The 16,248-nt window shown below is 44.2% G+C and overlaps 1 protein-coding gene across 14 annotated transcripts in view; it reads left to right on the top strand.

Moving 5' to 3' along the window:
- The window catches only part of LOC125311386 (echinoderm microtubule-associated protein-like 6), an 80,448-nt gene that overhangs the window by 30,703 nt on the left and 33,497 nt on the right, over positions 1 to 16,248 (top strand). For 13 of the 14 annotated variants that reach the window (XR_007196472.1, XR_007196474.1, XR_007196475.1 and 10 more), the window contains 6 exons: positions 5,146 to 5,347; positions 6,580 to 6,717; positions 9,479 to 9,735; positions 13,787 to 13,999; positions 14,276 to 14,443; positions 14,821 to 14,927. Coding sequence is in view for 10 of the 14 variants with exons in the window: in XM_048269373.1 (XP_048125330.1) it covers positions 5,146 to 5,347; positions 6,580 to 6,717; positions 9,479 to 9,735; positions 13,787 to 13,999; positions 14,276 to 14,443; positions 14,821 to 14,927 (1,085 nt within the window). In the remaining 4 variants the exon portion in view is untranslated. Of the gene's footprint in view, positions 1 to 5,145; positions 5,348 to 5,822; positions 6,276 to 6,579; positions 6,718 to 9,478; positions 9,736 to 13,786; positions 14,000 to 14,275; positions 14,444 to 14,820; positions 14,928 to 16,248 lie in introns of those variants that run through there. The other variant, XM_048269379.1, reaches the window with a different exon arrangement.

Here is a 16,248-nt window from a genome sequence, read left to right on the forward strand (position 1 = left end):
TATGTGTGTGTGTGCGCATGTGTGTGTGTTTATGTTTATTTGTGTATGTGTGTGCATACATGTATGTGTTTGTGTGTGTGCGCCTGAATGTGTCTCTGTGTGTGTGCAGGTGTTTATGTGTTTGTAAACAGAGCGTGAGATGTGTGATGGGGGCTAGCCGGTAGGCGCAGAGCTCCACTGGCAGGGGAGTTGTTGATGTGGCGGAGCTGCCTCTCAGCGGGCGGCTGTTTGGTGGGAAGTGAAGGATGGGGTTGGGCGAGGATGGGGTTCTAAAGCACAGCAGGAAGACCAGTAGCAAGCGCCAGGCGGAGGCGGGTCCCCAGTGACAGATAATGTAAGGATAAACAAAGCAAAAACAACAACTAGTGAGTAAACATGATGCAAGATTGTGCAAGAGTAAACAAACAAACATCATTTATAGAGTAAATATGATTTTCAAATGAAAGATTATGTAGGGATGAGCAAAGCACTTGCAGAGTAAATATGATGAAAGATAATGTAAGGGTAAACAAAAGAAAATGATCTTGGTCAGAGTAAACATGACAAGCAAATGTACAGCCATATAGTCATTATCCACAATCCAGTGATGAAGGGCCACTGTCTACAGAACCTCAACTCTTCCACATGTGGCTTAGACACTCTACCTACCTGTTTTTTTTTTATCTGTTCTTCACCTCATAGCAGCAGACTTGCTTCACATAACTGTCTGGCACATTTCCTAAGTCCCTGAAAAAATCTGTTGTAAAACCCCTTCTCAAGATGAATAACTTGGATACCACCATGCTAAACAACTACAGGCCCATATCCAATTTACATTTTATTTGCAAAATTATTCGAAAAAATAGTCTTTAATCAACTTACCACCTTCCTAACATCAAATGGGCATTTTGATTACTTTCAGTCAGGTTTTCGGGCAAATCACAGCACTGAAACAGCTCTTATTAAGATTTTAAACGTCCAATTATATGGATTTGAGGGTTTAAGTGGTGTTAAATGTTGCAAAAAGTAAAAAAAGCCCCTGTCATGTGACGTCCATTGTAATGGACACAGGGTCTGAAGTGGTTAAATGGCATACGCATTAATACAGATGTAGGCAAAAAATCAGTCCTAGTGTTATTGGACCTTAGTGCAACCTTCCATACTGTTGATCACAACATACAGTATTACTACACAGACTAGAGCACTGGGTTGGAATTTCAGGTATAGTCATCAATTGGATCAAATCATATCTACAAGAAAGGAGTTTGTTTGTTGCCATCGGCAACTGTACCTCAACGTCTTTGACCTGTGGTGTTCCCCAGGGGTCAATCTTGGGGCCACTATTATTCAACCTCTATATGCGCACTTGGACATAGCTATGCTGATGACACCCAACGTTACTTACCTTGATCGCCTAATTACTATGGTCCCCTTGAATCTCTTTGTCAGTGTATTGACAAGATCAACAACTGGATGTCTCACAATTTTCTTCAGTTGAACAAAGAAAAACTGAAGTAATTATATTTGGTAAAAAGGAGGAAAGACTTAAGGTTGTCACTCTACAAAAGATGATATTAAAGGACTTAAAGCAAAATATACTGTTAACAATCTTGGCGTCATAATTGATAGTGATCTAAATTTAAATAGCCACATGAAAGCAATAACTTAATCAGCTTTTACCACCTCGAAAACATTGCCAAACTTAGAGGGCTAATGTCAAAACATGATCTAGAAAAACGTATTCATGCATTCATCTCCAGTAAGGTTGATTACTGCAATGGGTTTTTCACAGGCCTTTCTAAAAAGACTATCTAACAGCTTCAAAGGATACAAAATGCAGCTGCTAGGGTTCTCAGGAAAACTAAAAGAACTGACCACATTACTCCAATACCAGTAAGTCACAGAATTGACTTTGTGGCGCTTCTGCTTGTTTATAAATCACTAAATGGAACGTGACCAAATTACCTAGCAGACACACCTTCCAGACCTCTCAGGTCTCAGGAGAAATACTTGTTATTTTTTTTATTTTTTTTTATTATTATTTAATTTTTAAACTCTTCTTTGACTATTGCCCTTCTATGCTTTTATTAGCTGTTCCTGTTTGCTTGTGTTTATGTAAAGCACATTTAATGACCTCAGTGCTGCAATGAATTGCGCTATATTAATAGTTGACTTGACTTGACTTGATTGTGTCACCACTTCCACCTGTAAAACAGCCCTATGGCTGGACAGAACGGAAGAAAAGCCTAGAATCCCTGCGATGAAAAATGATTGGAAGCTGCTAGATCAGTGCTGGTGTCGAATTCAGTGAAATGTGCGCAGTCTTATGGTTTTGTTTAGCCACTGGGTAAACTATTTGATTTACTGTAGTGACTTGGTAATCAGTATTTGGTTTTGTGTAGTGACTTGGTAAAGATTATTTAGTTTAGTGTAGCCACTTGGTAAACAGTATTTGATTTTGTGTTATCCATTGGTAAACAGTATTTTGTTTAGTGTGGCCACTTGTTAAATTGTATTTGGTTTAGTGTAGCCACTTGGTAAACAGTATTTGATTTTGTGTAGCCACTTGGTAAAGAGTATTTGGTTTTGTGTAGCCACCTAGTAAACAGTATTTGGTTTAGTGTAGCTGCTTGGTAAACAGTATTTTGTTTAGTGTAGCCGCTTGGTAAACAGCATTTTGTTTAGTGTAGCCGCTTGGTAAACAGCATTTTTCACTCTTCTGTTTCCCTCCGTGGGATTTGCTGGAAGAGAATGTGTCCAAGTGTCTCTGCTACTGTGTCTGGGTTTTCATCTCCATCACTTTCTCTCTTTTCATTGCTGTGCTCCATCTGTTTTCCTCTCCTCTCTTGTTCCTGCTCCTCTCATCTCTCCTCCAGGAGTCTTTCTCTGCTCAGTTCTCCGCTATATCTCTCACTGTTGCCAACTGCAATAACCCACAAAATACAAACCCCACTGCTATTGTAAATATATGAACACACGGTAACACAGTATCCATCAGTACCCCCACCCTGTGCTTTGTGCAACAGTAACAATCTACTATTGCACACCATTACTGAATGTGGTACATGCTATTTTCCTGTCTGGTTTATGTGTGATCAGGGTGTTGTCTACTTCAGTGGTTCTCAAATGGGGGTACGCGTACCCCTAGAGGTACGTCAAGGCACTCCAGGGGGTACGTGAGATTTTCCATTGATAGCAAGTATGTTGATCCTTCTGGCTTATGAAAACAGACGAAGTGACTGCAAAATAATAACGTCATGTACATGTACATGATTGGATAGATATGTCACGCATGACAGATGAAAGAGGAGACACGGAGCTATCATTTGATGCCAAGTATGTACATCCTTCTGGGTTATAAAACAGACGAAGTGACAGCAAAATAATAACTTCATATAGCTTGACTTACCTCACGTTTTTGTCTGTTTTTGTAGCAAAGCATGTTTATAATCCAACGCTATTGTGTGTTTCTCTATGGCAAACAATGTTCATAATCCGGTTTTGAGATCCTACCAAATTCCTGCATGGCATCCAATTCAAGGCTCACATTGCATCCCAATTTGTTCGGCAAAGAAACACCTTTTTTTTGCCTTTACTTGTTCATGGCAATGCAGTAAAAAGTTGTAGAGAATCATGAGTGCAGACACCATAGGCACACACACGTAAACTCGGGTCAAGTCAGGTCAGATCAGTTCGTGTCACAGATATGGAGCGCAGAAAGGTCATTTTTAATCACTAAATAAAAAAATGGCATTTATTTCTGTAAGGCATACACCACATTATGTCTGTAAATTGCTCAGCCCCAGAGAATCCCTCCACCATGGCAATGATATTGCCAGATTCAGACAGTCTGCCCTACACACACATGGAATACATGTAGAGCTATGAGCTTGCTGTGGTGAGATACATGTCAAAATATAAGAATTTTTATAATACGCTTTTTATATTTTAATTCTTTAAAACATTAAATAAAATCAATGCTAGTACTAATACATGGAATGATGGCAGATCTGGATGATAGCCTAGACTCTGCTGAAAAAAACCCAATATATAATATGTGTGTGCGTGGCACTTACAATGACCAGAATAAATCCTTATGAATAAAGGTAGTGAAAATGCCCTAAAAACAACTTATGGTTAAAATATACATAGATTTAAAAAGTAGAATCCATGCAAACATACTTTAAAAACAATTATTTAATAAATATTTCAGGGAAAAAAAAATTAATAAAATTATATTTCAGTAGGCTATTCAATTTCATTATCCTAAAAACCCAGAGTCCCCCCAAACCAGGATGGTTCGACCCAACCTGTCACATGCCACCCGCCATCGCCTGTCAATCACTGTCAAAACTCAAACAATGGAGTCGTGGTTGAGGTTTATGGATGGAGTCGTGGTTCCAAAGTTTAATAAATTAGACACGGATGTCACAGTGCTCTGTTTTAAGTCTTTTTTTCTCAACTAAAAATGCTTTGCGCTGGTTAGGGGGTACTTGGCTGAAAAAATATTTCACAGGGGGTACATCACTGAAAAAAGATTGAGAACCACTGGTCTGCTTTATATAGTGTGCCTTCAGGATTGAATAATATCACTGATTATAACTGCCATCAGATTCAGACTTTCTTTGCTAGAAGCATTCACTCTACAGTATGAACAGAGTGCAAGTGCTCTCTTTAACCTTTCTCTCTTGCTTTCCATCTCTCTATCACTCCCCTCTCTACCTTCCTCTCTCTTGCTTTCCATCTCTCTATCACTCCCCTCTCTACCTTTTCTTGCTCCATCTCTCTATCACACCCCTCTCTACCTTTCTCTCTTGCTTTCCATCTCTCTATCACTCCCCTCTCTACCTTTCTCTCTCGCTCTCCATCTCTTTCTATCACTCCCCTCTCTACCTTTCTTTCTCTATCTTCTTTTCTCTCACCCTCTCTTTCTCTCTCCCACTTTACCTCTCTATCTCTCTCTATCTGTCTCTCTCATCCCCTCTCTTTCTCTATCCCCCACCCCTCCTCTCTACTTCTCATTTTATCTCTCCCTCTCTCTTTCCCTCTCTCTCTTTTCCTCTCTCTCTCTCACTCCCTCTCCCCTCCTCTCTCTCTCCCTCTCTCTGCCTCTCCATCTCTCTCTCTCCCTCTCTCCCTCTCCTTCTCTCTCCCCCTCTCTCTCAGGGCTGTCCATCCGGAGTGTGTGCTGGCGGGCGGACCGTCTGCTGGCGGGGACACAGGACAGCGAGATCTTCGAGGTGATGGTGCGGGACAGGGACAAGCCCCTCCTCATCATGCAGGGCCACAGTGAGGGAGAGCTCTGGGCACTGGACATCCATCCCAAAAAGCCTCTGGCCGTGACTGGCAGTGACGACCGCTCTGTACGGTCAGTGGCTACAGCTCTCCTGTCCCCGTGTGTGTGTGTGTGTGTGTGTGTGTGTGTGTGTGTGTTCGTTTGTTTGTTTGTGGGTGCGAGTGAGAGAGAAGATTAAGCAACTATTGAGTTTATTATAAAGTAGCCTACTTTTCATATTAGTAAATTTGACTTGACTTCATGCAGAAGTGCGAATGGAAAAAAGAGATATGGTTATATGTCAGTGTTAGTATGAGTGTGTGTGTGTGTGTGTGTGTGTGTGTGTGTGTGTGTGTGTGCAGTCTGCGCACAAACCACCCTCCCAGACATGCCTGTCTGGCTCTACTATTTAAAAAGCCCAATGCTGTCATGGTGGCAGTCTCATCGCGGAGTGCAGTACTGTGGTAATGAGGCCGGGTGGCTTGTGTGGCGCGCGTGGCATGTGACAGTGGTCCGCAGCGGTGCCCACCCTGTGCCTTGTGCCCACCCTGTGCCTTGTGCCCGCACCGCACTATGCTCTGCACTGGTGGACTTCTCACGGTCTCATCCGTTAGCCAATTAAGCCTCTTCTTTTCAAACAGTGTGTGTGTGTGTGTGTGTGTGTGTGTGTGTGTGTGTGTGTGTGTGTGTGTGTGCATGTATGTCTGCATAGTGTAGTCTAGTCTACCTTATGTCAACTAACGTATGTCTAGCAGAGCCCAGTGAAGCCAGCTAATGAGCTTCACCAGTCAGAGAAGGAACGTGGTGTAGTGTGTACTTTTAGAGGAGTGTGTGCTTTTAGAGGAGTGTGTACTTTTAGAGGAGTGTGTGCTTTTAGAGGAGTGTGTGCTTTAACAGGAGAAAAAAGGAGACACAACTATGGTTAAAAGGAAGGAGGAAGAAGAAAGCAGAACAACCTGTCAGGCGTGCCGTCCGTCCACAGCTGTGTAGCGAGTTACTGGCTTAAGATCTCTGTGAGAGGGTGCGCAGTGGAGTATTTTCATTTCCTTTACTTATTTCATTTCTGTGTTCATTCATTTGAATAGGTACGACAGATGGAGATGGTGTGTGTGTGTGTATGCGTGTGTGCATGTGTGCATGCTGTGTGTGTGTGTGTGTATGCTGTATGTGTGTGTGTGTTTGAGGTATGGTATTGGTATGCTGATGATTTGTACTGAAACCAGCCGGCTGTCTCGTGTGTGTGTGTGTGTGTGTGTGTGTGTGTGTGTGTGTGTGTGTGTGTGTGTGTGTGGTGTGTGTGTGTGTATGTGTGTGTGTGTTAACAGGCTGTGGAGTCTGGTGGATCACGCCCTGATAGCGCGCTGCAACATGGAGGAGGCGGTGCGCAGCGTGTCCTTCAGTAGCGATGGCTCCCAGCTGGCCCTGGGGATGAAGGACGGCTCCTTCACCGTGCTGCGGGTCAGGTACCGTAACCCCGACACCAGCACAACCAGAACCTCCAACCAGAACCTCCAACCAGACCAAACATCAGCACCAGTCCCATAACACCACCACATCCACCTCCCACAACACCACCAGAACCATGTCCAGTCACTAGAAAACCGCTCCTACAAAACATCAGAACCATTTCCCAACCACATCTACCTTCCACAACACCACCCGAACCTCAGAACCACCATATTCACCCCCCACCACTGTCTCCAAGCTGCAACGTCATGTGGTATTTGGAGAGAACCAACTCACGCACTGAGGTTGGATCACAGATTTAGCTTATATTTCAATGGGCTCTGAGTCATCGACATTGGGAAGAAATGCAGCAGATATGCTGAAGGTAGTGAAAGGATTGCTGTGACAGGTGATCTAAGGGATTACCGGCTCTTGTGTTGACAGTACCTTACTGGAGCTTAGCCACATCCGGGCACATCTGATTGAGTATTATCAGCAAAAAATCCCACCGTGTCTAATGGTCTTTCACACTGGGAGCAGGCTCGGTTTCATTAACAACGCTGAGGTGCTCAAAAAACTAGGCTATTTATACTCCAATATCCCCCTCCGACAAGAAATATCCACAGTCTGCTCTGCCAATGGTACTTTGTAAAGATGGAGACTTCATCACTGTAATTCTGGTTCAAGGCGCATTTTCATTTACTTTATCCAGGGAGTCATTGCACCAGTCTAGACTTCCCCAGTGATATTTTAAATTGCCCTGCAGTGTTGTTAATCAATACTTTTTGAAGTGATTAATCCCTGCTGTACCCTGCATTTTGAAATAAGCAGCCGTCATTTACGTTCTCTCCATTAAAAAATGGAAGGTCTGTGTGCCAGAGGAAATTCATGAATCATTTGAACGAGAGGGGGTTTTCGGATCCTGAATAGTATTCTCCGGATGCTTTTTGTTGTTCATTCCTCAGTTTGCCTTTGTTGTTTTTTTTCCACAACTTGTAAATTATTCATGGCATGAGCCAGTACATATGTCTTTACACATTGTCTAGAGAACAAGGAAGCAGTGCTGTTTGTATTTTGTGTCAGGAGTGTCCTTGTGGAGATGAAATTAATTGCATGCCTGGGGACTTCCGAAAATATTGTTGCTCGGAGGAGAGCCTATCTATATTTGCTCAGGAATTTAAGACCAGGGCCTCCAGCGGCGTTGACTCAACACTGCTTTTCCATTTGTCGGAATGGAAATGAAATAGCTGTCATTGCCTTGGCTGCGATGACAACGGTGATTAAGTAAGGGAGCGATCCATCACTAAAGAGATAATAAACTATCAGCTGGGTGAAATTGCTTTTCTGTGAAACAAACAGGCATGATGAGTCTACTGATGATGATTTAATTCATCCACCTCCCCCCATCCCCACCTCCCTCCATGCAGTCTTCCGCCTCCCATCTGAGCTGATAAGTTGGGTGGCAGTGGCCCGGCAAGGGTCAGACTCATCAGGGTGGATGAATGTGCTTCCTCCATCTGGTGCTATTCAGAGAACGTTAAACAAACCCACGAGGCGCCCTCCAACAAGGAAGCTTCCAGAAGCTTCCACTCCGACCCCCTCTTGAACTCAGTCACTCAGCCCCTGCAGGCTGTTAGTATCAGCTCATTTGGTGCCAAGAACTTTGTCTCCCATTTGCAGGATTCAGTCGTACTCCAGTGTGGTCATCATTTGGCTTTTATACGGCTCAGGCGGCTGGCTCTGTATAGTTTTGCGGTCAAAACTGAGCGCCACGAAAGCAGATGTCAACGGTCCTTTTTCGTACTTCCTGAAGTAAGAAAAACAAAATCCCTGCCACTGAAAAAAGTTAAAACAATGTTCTCACCAGAAGGTGACATTGCTCTCGTTCTGTCTACTTTCTTCTCTGAGCACCTGCCACAACTGGATGTCCTTTCTCTTTGTTCTCGTCCGTCCTGAAGTAGCCAGTACAACAGTGGCCTGTGATATGAGAAGTGGAGTGGTACTCTGTCATTCTTTCGAGGTCTGTAAAATGCCCACATGCTGTTGCTGCTTCCCCTGTCAGTCCCGTCTCCAGAACCAGGCATCAGTGTCAGTGTGCCCACCCAGAGGAACAAGTATAAGTATATATACTTTTTTGATCCCGTGAGGGAAATTTGGTCTCTGCATTTAACCCAATCGGTCAATTAATGAAACACAAACAGCACACAGTGAACACACAGTGAGGTGAAGCACACACTAATCCCAGCGCAGTGAGCTGCCTGCTTCAATGGCGGCGCTCGGGGAGCAGTGAGGGTTTAGGTGCCTTGCTCAAGGGCACTTCAGCCACGGCCCACTGGTCGGGGCTCGAACCGGCAACCCTCCGGTTCCAGTCCAGAGTGCTAACCAGTGGGCCACGGCTGCCCAAACATGTTGCTGTCTGAGAGTCTCTGTTTCTGACTCACAGAAATAAATCCCATCTTATTTGGAGACGGTTGGATTCTGAACTTTTTCTCCTGAACGTCCCTTAGAAATAAGAATTAATAAGCACAAGAGTGGTTTTAAAGTCTTAAGTTGAACTTGAATTTGATTTGAGCTGAGACAAGAGGAAGGCTATTTCATTGAAGTTCAAATTAAGTAATTCAAGAAAATGATCTTGAAAATCTTATACTGATTATCTGATAGTGATTATTTATCTTAAATTGTTTGTGAAGAGAAGGGATTTTATTTTTAATGTTCCTTTCGTCTGAACACGTTGGTTGTGTGTTCCTCTGACCGCTCCTTTTGATCATGCTCCTCCAGAGACATGACGGAGGTGGTGCACATCAAAGACAGGAAGGAGGTCATCCACGAGATGAAGTTCTCGCCGGACGGCGCCTACCTGGCTGTGGGTTCCAACGATGGCCTGGTGGACGTCTACGCCATGGCGCAGCGCTACAAGAAGGTGGGCGAGTGCAACAAGTCGTCCAGCTTCATCACACACCTGGACTGGTCCATCGACAGCAAGTACCTGCAAACCAACGACGGAGCCGGAGAACGCCTCTTCTACAGGATGCCAAGTGAGTCAGGACAATGCAGTTTAAATGTAATTGTAAAATATTGCTGCACTAACATGCCGTAGTCGCACTAAATCTTGATTGTTTCCCTTTTTGTGGTTGCTTTGGATAAAAGCAACAGCTAAATGACCAAAAATGTAACTCAGGCTCAAGTGTGGTGGTAATGTAGTGGCTAAGAAGCTGGGCTAGCATACAGTAGCATGAAAAGTTATGGGTTCGATTTTTGGCTTCCACTGTTGTGCCCTTGAGCAAGACTCTGAAATTTCTCTCGGGAGACTGGCCCTTGTAATAACTGACATATGTAAGTTGCTTTGCAGAAAAGTGTCAGCCAAATGAATTAGTTAGAATAAGTAACAAAGGATTTCTAATGGTAAATATTGTAACAATGAAACCTTTTGTGAATGGTTTTTCACGGATCACCTCTTAGCACACTATTGTCTCTTTTTACTTTACTTAATCTGTACTGAGAACAAGCTTTTAGTCAAGGACTAGGATTAAAGGAACATGCCAACATTTTGGGAAATTAGGTTATTCACCATCTCCCCTAGAGTTAGATAAGATACATACCTTCTCATCTCTGTGCGTGCAGTAACTCTGTCTAGCCTAGCATAGTACATTGAGGTTGTCAGAACCAACTAGCTTATAACTAAACCAAAAGTTACAAAAGAACTCCAACCAAAAGTGACAAAAGAACTCCAACATTTTCCTAAATGTTGGGGTGTTCCTTTAATCCATGTTTACAGAAACCAGCTCTGTACACTTAGCTAATATGTAAATCCAGGTGCTGAAGCAGAACCTTATTAAGCCATACAGTGCATTTGTTTTTCTTTGTCTAATTAAGGCCCTAGGAAATGCTGAGAGTTAAAAGGTGTGAAGCATTTAATCCCCTCATCAACACTTTTAGATCTGTACGGTGTAATTAAGGCTACGTCTACATGAAACCGCCGGGTGCAGTTTCTCTTACCGCTTTCACACCTTTAATGACACCGGTAAAGAAAAAACTTGCGTGCACACACAGAGGTGTAACCGCCCAGCTAAATGTCCTGTAGTGCATACTGTATGCCAGACCAGTCGATGGCGCCGGCCGTGCAGAAGCTCACGTTTAATTCGCGTGAATCGCGTATAAGAAAAAAATCGTTGAACCAGTTTGTTAAAGGACAAGTTCGGTGTTTTACACTTAAAATACCGAATTTTTGTGATAGCGATTTTTGTGTGAGCATATCAGTGAACACCCCTGACCACTCGGTGAGTTTCACGTCTTTGTAAACGAAACTTTAATGCGTTTTAGGAAGGATTGTTCCAGTGCACCTATGCAGCGTTCTGGAGGAGGGGGGGCGCTACCACAGAAACCGAAAATTCTCAGGACAGCAGCATGTGTCCAAATTTCAATCTTAAACGTTCTATTTAATCATAAACTATCTGAAAACAGGGCTTTAAGTGTAAAATACCGAACTTGTCCTTTAAGCAGTCTCATGAAATAAGGAGACTACAGACAATTCGATTTTCAATTCAACTGTTAAACTAATAAAGTTCTTTTTCAAGGTATGTGACTGCTATGTGAAATTTCAAATGCCTAGCCTACGCATACACGGGTTTCCCGTTTACCAACAAAACTAGATGCGCCGAGCGGCGAGGCAAAAAGACGGCTTGGTGGCCCCACAACGTTATAAACTTAACCTAAATAGTCGGCTGCTGTAAGCTACAATCGGATTTTTTGTATACCCCTGTTGTTTCAATGATAATAACATCTCATTTCAGACTATATTTCAAAGTTTGACGTTCATTTGGATTATTAATATAACATCGTATTTTGTCATTGTCGGATATTGAACATATTTAACATTCACTAACCATTGTGATTTCGAATTGGTGCAGTTTTCAGCACAAAAACTCATTTTATTATTTTGCTCTTGCTATTTGCTATTGCTTTGCTTTCTGCCTCTTGGTTGCGCACGCATGTTTTCGTGACGTTGCATAGAAATCCATGTATTGCATTAGTTCTGAGCACCACTGGAGAAAACACTAACATGCAGTAAGCTAATGTTAGAGCTAAAGCTTCAACAATCTTTGGTTTAACTAAGTGAAGCTATGTGTGCTTCTAACTTAGCCACAAAAGGCTACATTGTGCACATAAATCATGACAGGGGAAAGAAAAAAACATTTTAATATGATAAATAAATGGTTTGTTTTGTTTTGACAAGCAGCGTGTATACTACGAAGCACGTTAGACATATCTAGGCTATGTAGACATATCGAGGCTTGACAAAGCCTTGACTCAGGGGTATACGTTAAGTGATACTACGATTGCAGTTATGTGATATATTTGTCAAACTAGGCTTTCAGCTCAGATCTGTGCGCGTTCTCGGTGTTGGGTAGATTTCTAGGCTAGGTGTTGGGATGACTTTGGCCAATCGTGTAACGTGGAGACGCACAAGACCGCCTCTATTTAAAAACAATTACTTCCGCATTCATGAGCGATAGCTTAAAGGGGTGGTTCAGGATTTTGGACATAGGACCTCATTTCCAAGTAAGCAAGTGTGATATTTATCAGTGGAGACCGTTTTCAACACGTTTCATCCAGTCGTTCTAATTGCAGAGTTTGCAGGTGCTAGGCTAGCGCAAGTCAACAGTATGTGCTAGCCTGCCACTAAAAACAGTCTTACCTACTCCAAAGGACACTCGAGGCAAATTCCAGACAATCGATGTAAATGTCTGTGTTGATAGAATAGTGTAAGAAATACAACTACCCTCGCGATCGCTTGCAATAGTTATACTTTGTTCCCTGAAGTTGGTAGTAGTCATTTTGCATCTCAGCGGCGGACTGATATTACCAAGGCTACTACTAGGTATCCCCATTGGAGTGCGCTTTACTGTTTACTTTTTGGCGCAGTACTACTAACTGGAGCAAGTATAATTCCGCCACTGCTAAGACACTAGTAACTCAAAATGTAATGCGATCGTTGAAATGCAAGGATAGAATAATGTTAGAAATAAAACTATCAATACAGACATTTACATCAATAGTCTGGCGTTATAATTTATTTGCCTTGGGTGTACTTTGGAGTGGGTAAGACTGTTTTTAGTGGCAGGCTAGCACATACCGTTGACTTGCGCTAGCCTAGCACCTGCGAACTCTGCAATTAGAAGGACTGGATGAAACGTGTTGAAAACGGTCTCCACTGATAAATATCACACTTGCTTACATGGAAATGAGGTCCTATGTCCAAAATCCTGAACCACCCCTTTAATCTACACTGCGGTCATTTTTTGTGTCTAACCTATAACATCAAATAAATCAATTGTCATCAGTTGTTGTATGGTATGCACGTCCATAGTGGGATATTTGCACGCACAGCACTATTAAAGCGCATTCGAGATCCAAAATGTTAGTAGAGGCGGAGCTCCACCTGTAAGATAAATGACAGAATCCTACACGTGAGATAACTTCGTTTTTAAGACAATTGATTGGTCAGTGTGCGGTAGATTACACGATTTGAGCTATAATTTAGCACATAACCTCCTCTCGACCAGGTTTGGTTGACAGCATGAGATACCATGGTGATATAGACACTAAAACAGATCCACTTTCGTGTCACAGCATAGCCTGGCTTTGAGCGCAACATACCTCGCTAACCCACTAATCGAGATTCGTAGTACACCCCTGGTTGAGTGCCATGGCTGAGTTGAGAGGTGGGGCTATGTCGTCATAAAATTGCCGGCTTCGCACAGGCGTCTACACGGCGAAAGTTAGCCGGCGGTTTCAAAATTCCCCCTAAGATGAATGAGAGTTCTCCTATCTTCTGGTGTTTATGCAAGGAACGTTTGTGTTTGATCACAGAAGGGATGAAATTGAATGCGTGTGACTAAATGTTTTTAGGGGGGGGGGGACAATTAAAACAGAAACAAAAACAATAACAAAAACTTAAGCCAGGATGTCTTTTGACTGTTAAAATGGCGGTTCTGGCTGCTTCTCCATTTAACAGAGAAAGATCCTTCATCACTAACCCTTTCTGGTTGAACTGCTTTCCTGTAACATTTGACCTCCACTCTTCAGCGGGCAAGCACCTCACCACCAAGGAGGAGACCAAAGGGATCCACTGGGTGTCTTGGACGTGCGTGATTGGCCCGGAGGTGACAGGCATCTGGCCCAAGTACACCAACATCAGTGACATCAACTCCGTGGACGCCAACTACAACAGTGCCATCCTGGTCACCGGCGATGACTTTGGCCTTGTCAAGCTCTTCCGATTCCCCTGTCTGAAGAAAGGTGTGATTTCATTGACATTTTATTCCGCTGGATCATTTATTACAATATTTCATTGTGGAATTAAAGCAGTATTGAGAAAATGAGTAAGATTGTAAGATAAGGGGCCTGTTATCGTTCATTGTCACGGTTCAAAACATTGATCTTTATTCACTGACATTTCAGCGGTTGAATGTAACCAATGAACTCATGTGACTTATTGGTTTGTTATGGTTGATGTCTGTGTTTTTGTGCTGCACTCTGGGCATGAAAGCTTGACCCTTGGCCCTTTGTCCACAGCTGCGAAATTTAAGAAATACGTCGGCCACTCAGCCCATGTGACCAATGTGCGCTGGTCACATGACTTCCAGTGGGTGCTGACCACGGGCGGGGCCGATCACTCTGTGTTCCAGTGGAGGTTTCTCCCCGAGGGCATCGTGAATGGTGTACCCGAGCCCCTGCATCAAGGTAGACTCACCTCTAGCCAACCTGCGCTTTATCTGTGAAATATGGCATGAGTGAGAGTGGGGATATCGATTGGTAGCAGATATCGGCATGGCTGTGATTGGGCCGTAGGCATGAGGCCGGAGGACTAGTACCGCAGCTATTGACAGCAATGGCAATATTTGCTAGCTATGACACAATCACGTCCAATCACAAATAATTAGTTTGATCAGTCCTAACTTATTTAAATGAATCGAATATGCTATGACTGAACAAGAATGTCTCTAACTTAGGCAGTAGGCAGTTATGTATTTGTCAAGATCTCTGTAGTATTCCCATCATATTTTGACCTCTGAATGTCTTCGGTAGTCACAGTGTGTTTTTTTCGTTTACCTTTGAAGATGGATATGCAGATTCCAACAGCGAGGAGTCCGATTCAGACCTGTCTGATGTCCCAGAGCTGGACTCGGACATCGAGCAGGAGACCCAAATCAATTATGACCGCCAGGTGTGTTCCGAATTCATATGTTCTCATGCACACTGCACTTACCTTTCATTACCGCCTGTAAGAAGACCAGCGTTCATCCAATGCACCAAGCTACAAAAGAACAGAAGTGACCACAGAGCTAAACATGAGAGAAAGCCACAGCTAGCTAGGGAGTCTTTGAAAGCGTTCATGTGATCCTGACTAGAATATCATGTGGGCAGTGTGCTTGTGTGACTGTGTCCAAACACTAAGGCCTCCAGCACACCCACAGAAGTGTGAGATGAAAGGGGAGAGTCGAGACGCAGGCTGATGTTGCTCTCTCTGAGAGAGACGTACGTGTGAGGAATGCGCGCCGCTCTCAATGTCAGTCAAGGTGAAGGACAGCAGATGCGCCTTCACCGTCGCCGTCGCCCGTCGCTACCGCCGCGGCTAAATGAGGGAGGGGCGAGTGGAGACGGAGTCGGAGCTGGAGGTCGATGAAAGAACTCCGCCGCTCGCTCTGGCCTATCTGGGGGCTTTTGTGCGGCATCTGTGCCGATCGGGGTCTTGGGTTTCTAACACTCGCACTCGTCAACCACCCAGACAACCCCCAACCCCACACACACACACACACACACACACACACACACACACACACACACACACACACACACACACACACACACCAATCCCAAGTCCTATCACCAGCACCCCCACCCCTCTGCCCTTGTCCCAGCCTCTCTGCATCCGTCACAGGCCTTATCTACTGCAGCAGCTGCTGCAGCCTCCGTCGGCGGCTCAGCGTGGGCAGCGCCGCGGCAACCACAAAGCTCCTCCGCCACCACCGCCTGTGTGCCGGCAGATACGAGGCTCTGCTGCCGTCCTTGTCGTCGGGCTCATGACTGATCAATGAGGCGCCCCGGTTTAAAAGTTTCAACACTCTAGACCGCTAGATTGCTCACTCACTTACACTCCCTGCCAACCAGTGTCCTCATCTGACTCTTTCTCTCTCTCTCTCTCTCTCTCTCTCTCTCTCTCTCTCTCTCTCTCCCCCCGTCTGTCTCTTAGTCTCTGTCCATCTGTCTGTCTGTCTCTCCCTGTCTCTCTCTCTCTCTCTCTCTTCTCTCTCTCTCTCTCTCTCTCTCTCTCTCTCTGCCCGACCTGTTGGCAGGCCATGAGTCTGGCGGATCTGTTGTACCCATGGGCCAGCGGTAATTGAGATGCAGGTGTGAGCCGAGTGAGCCGGCTGCAGCCGCATGAGCGAGCGAGCGAGTTAGTGAGTGACTGACGGCCAGAGTGTTTTGTAGTAGCAGGCGTTGTATGCTAATCAGGGCCGGTCATATCCAATATTAACCAACCCCAC

Source organism: Alosa alosa, chromosome 18 (genome assembly GCF_017589495.1).
Source record: "Alosa alosa isolate M-15738 ecotype Scorff River chromosome 18, AALO_Geno_1.1, whole genome shotgun sequence".
Lineage (NCBI taxonomy): Eukaryota > Metazoa > Chordata > Actinopteri > Clupeiformes > Clupeidae > Alosa > Alosa alosa.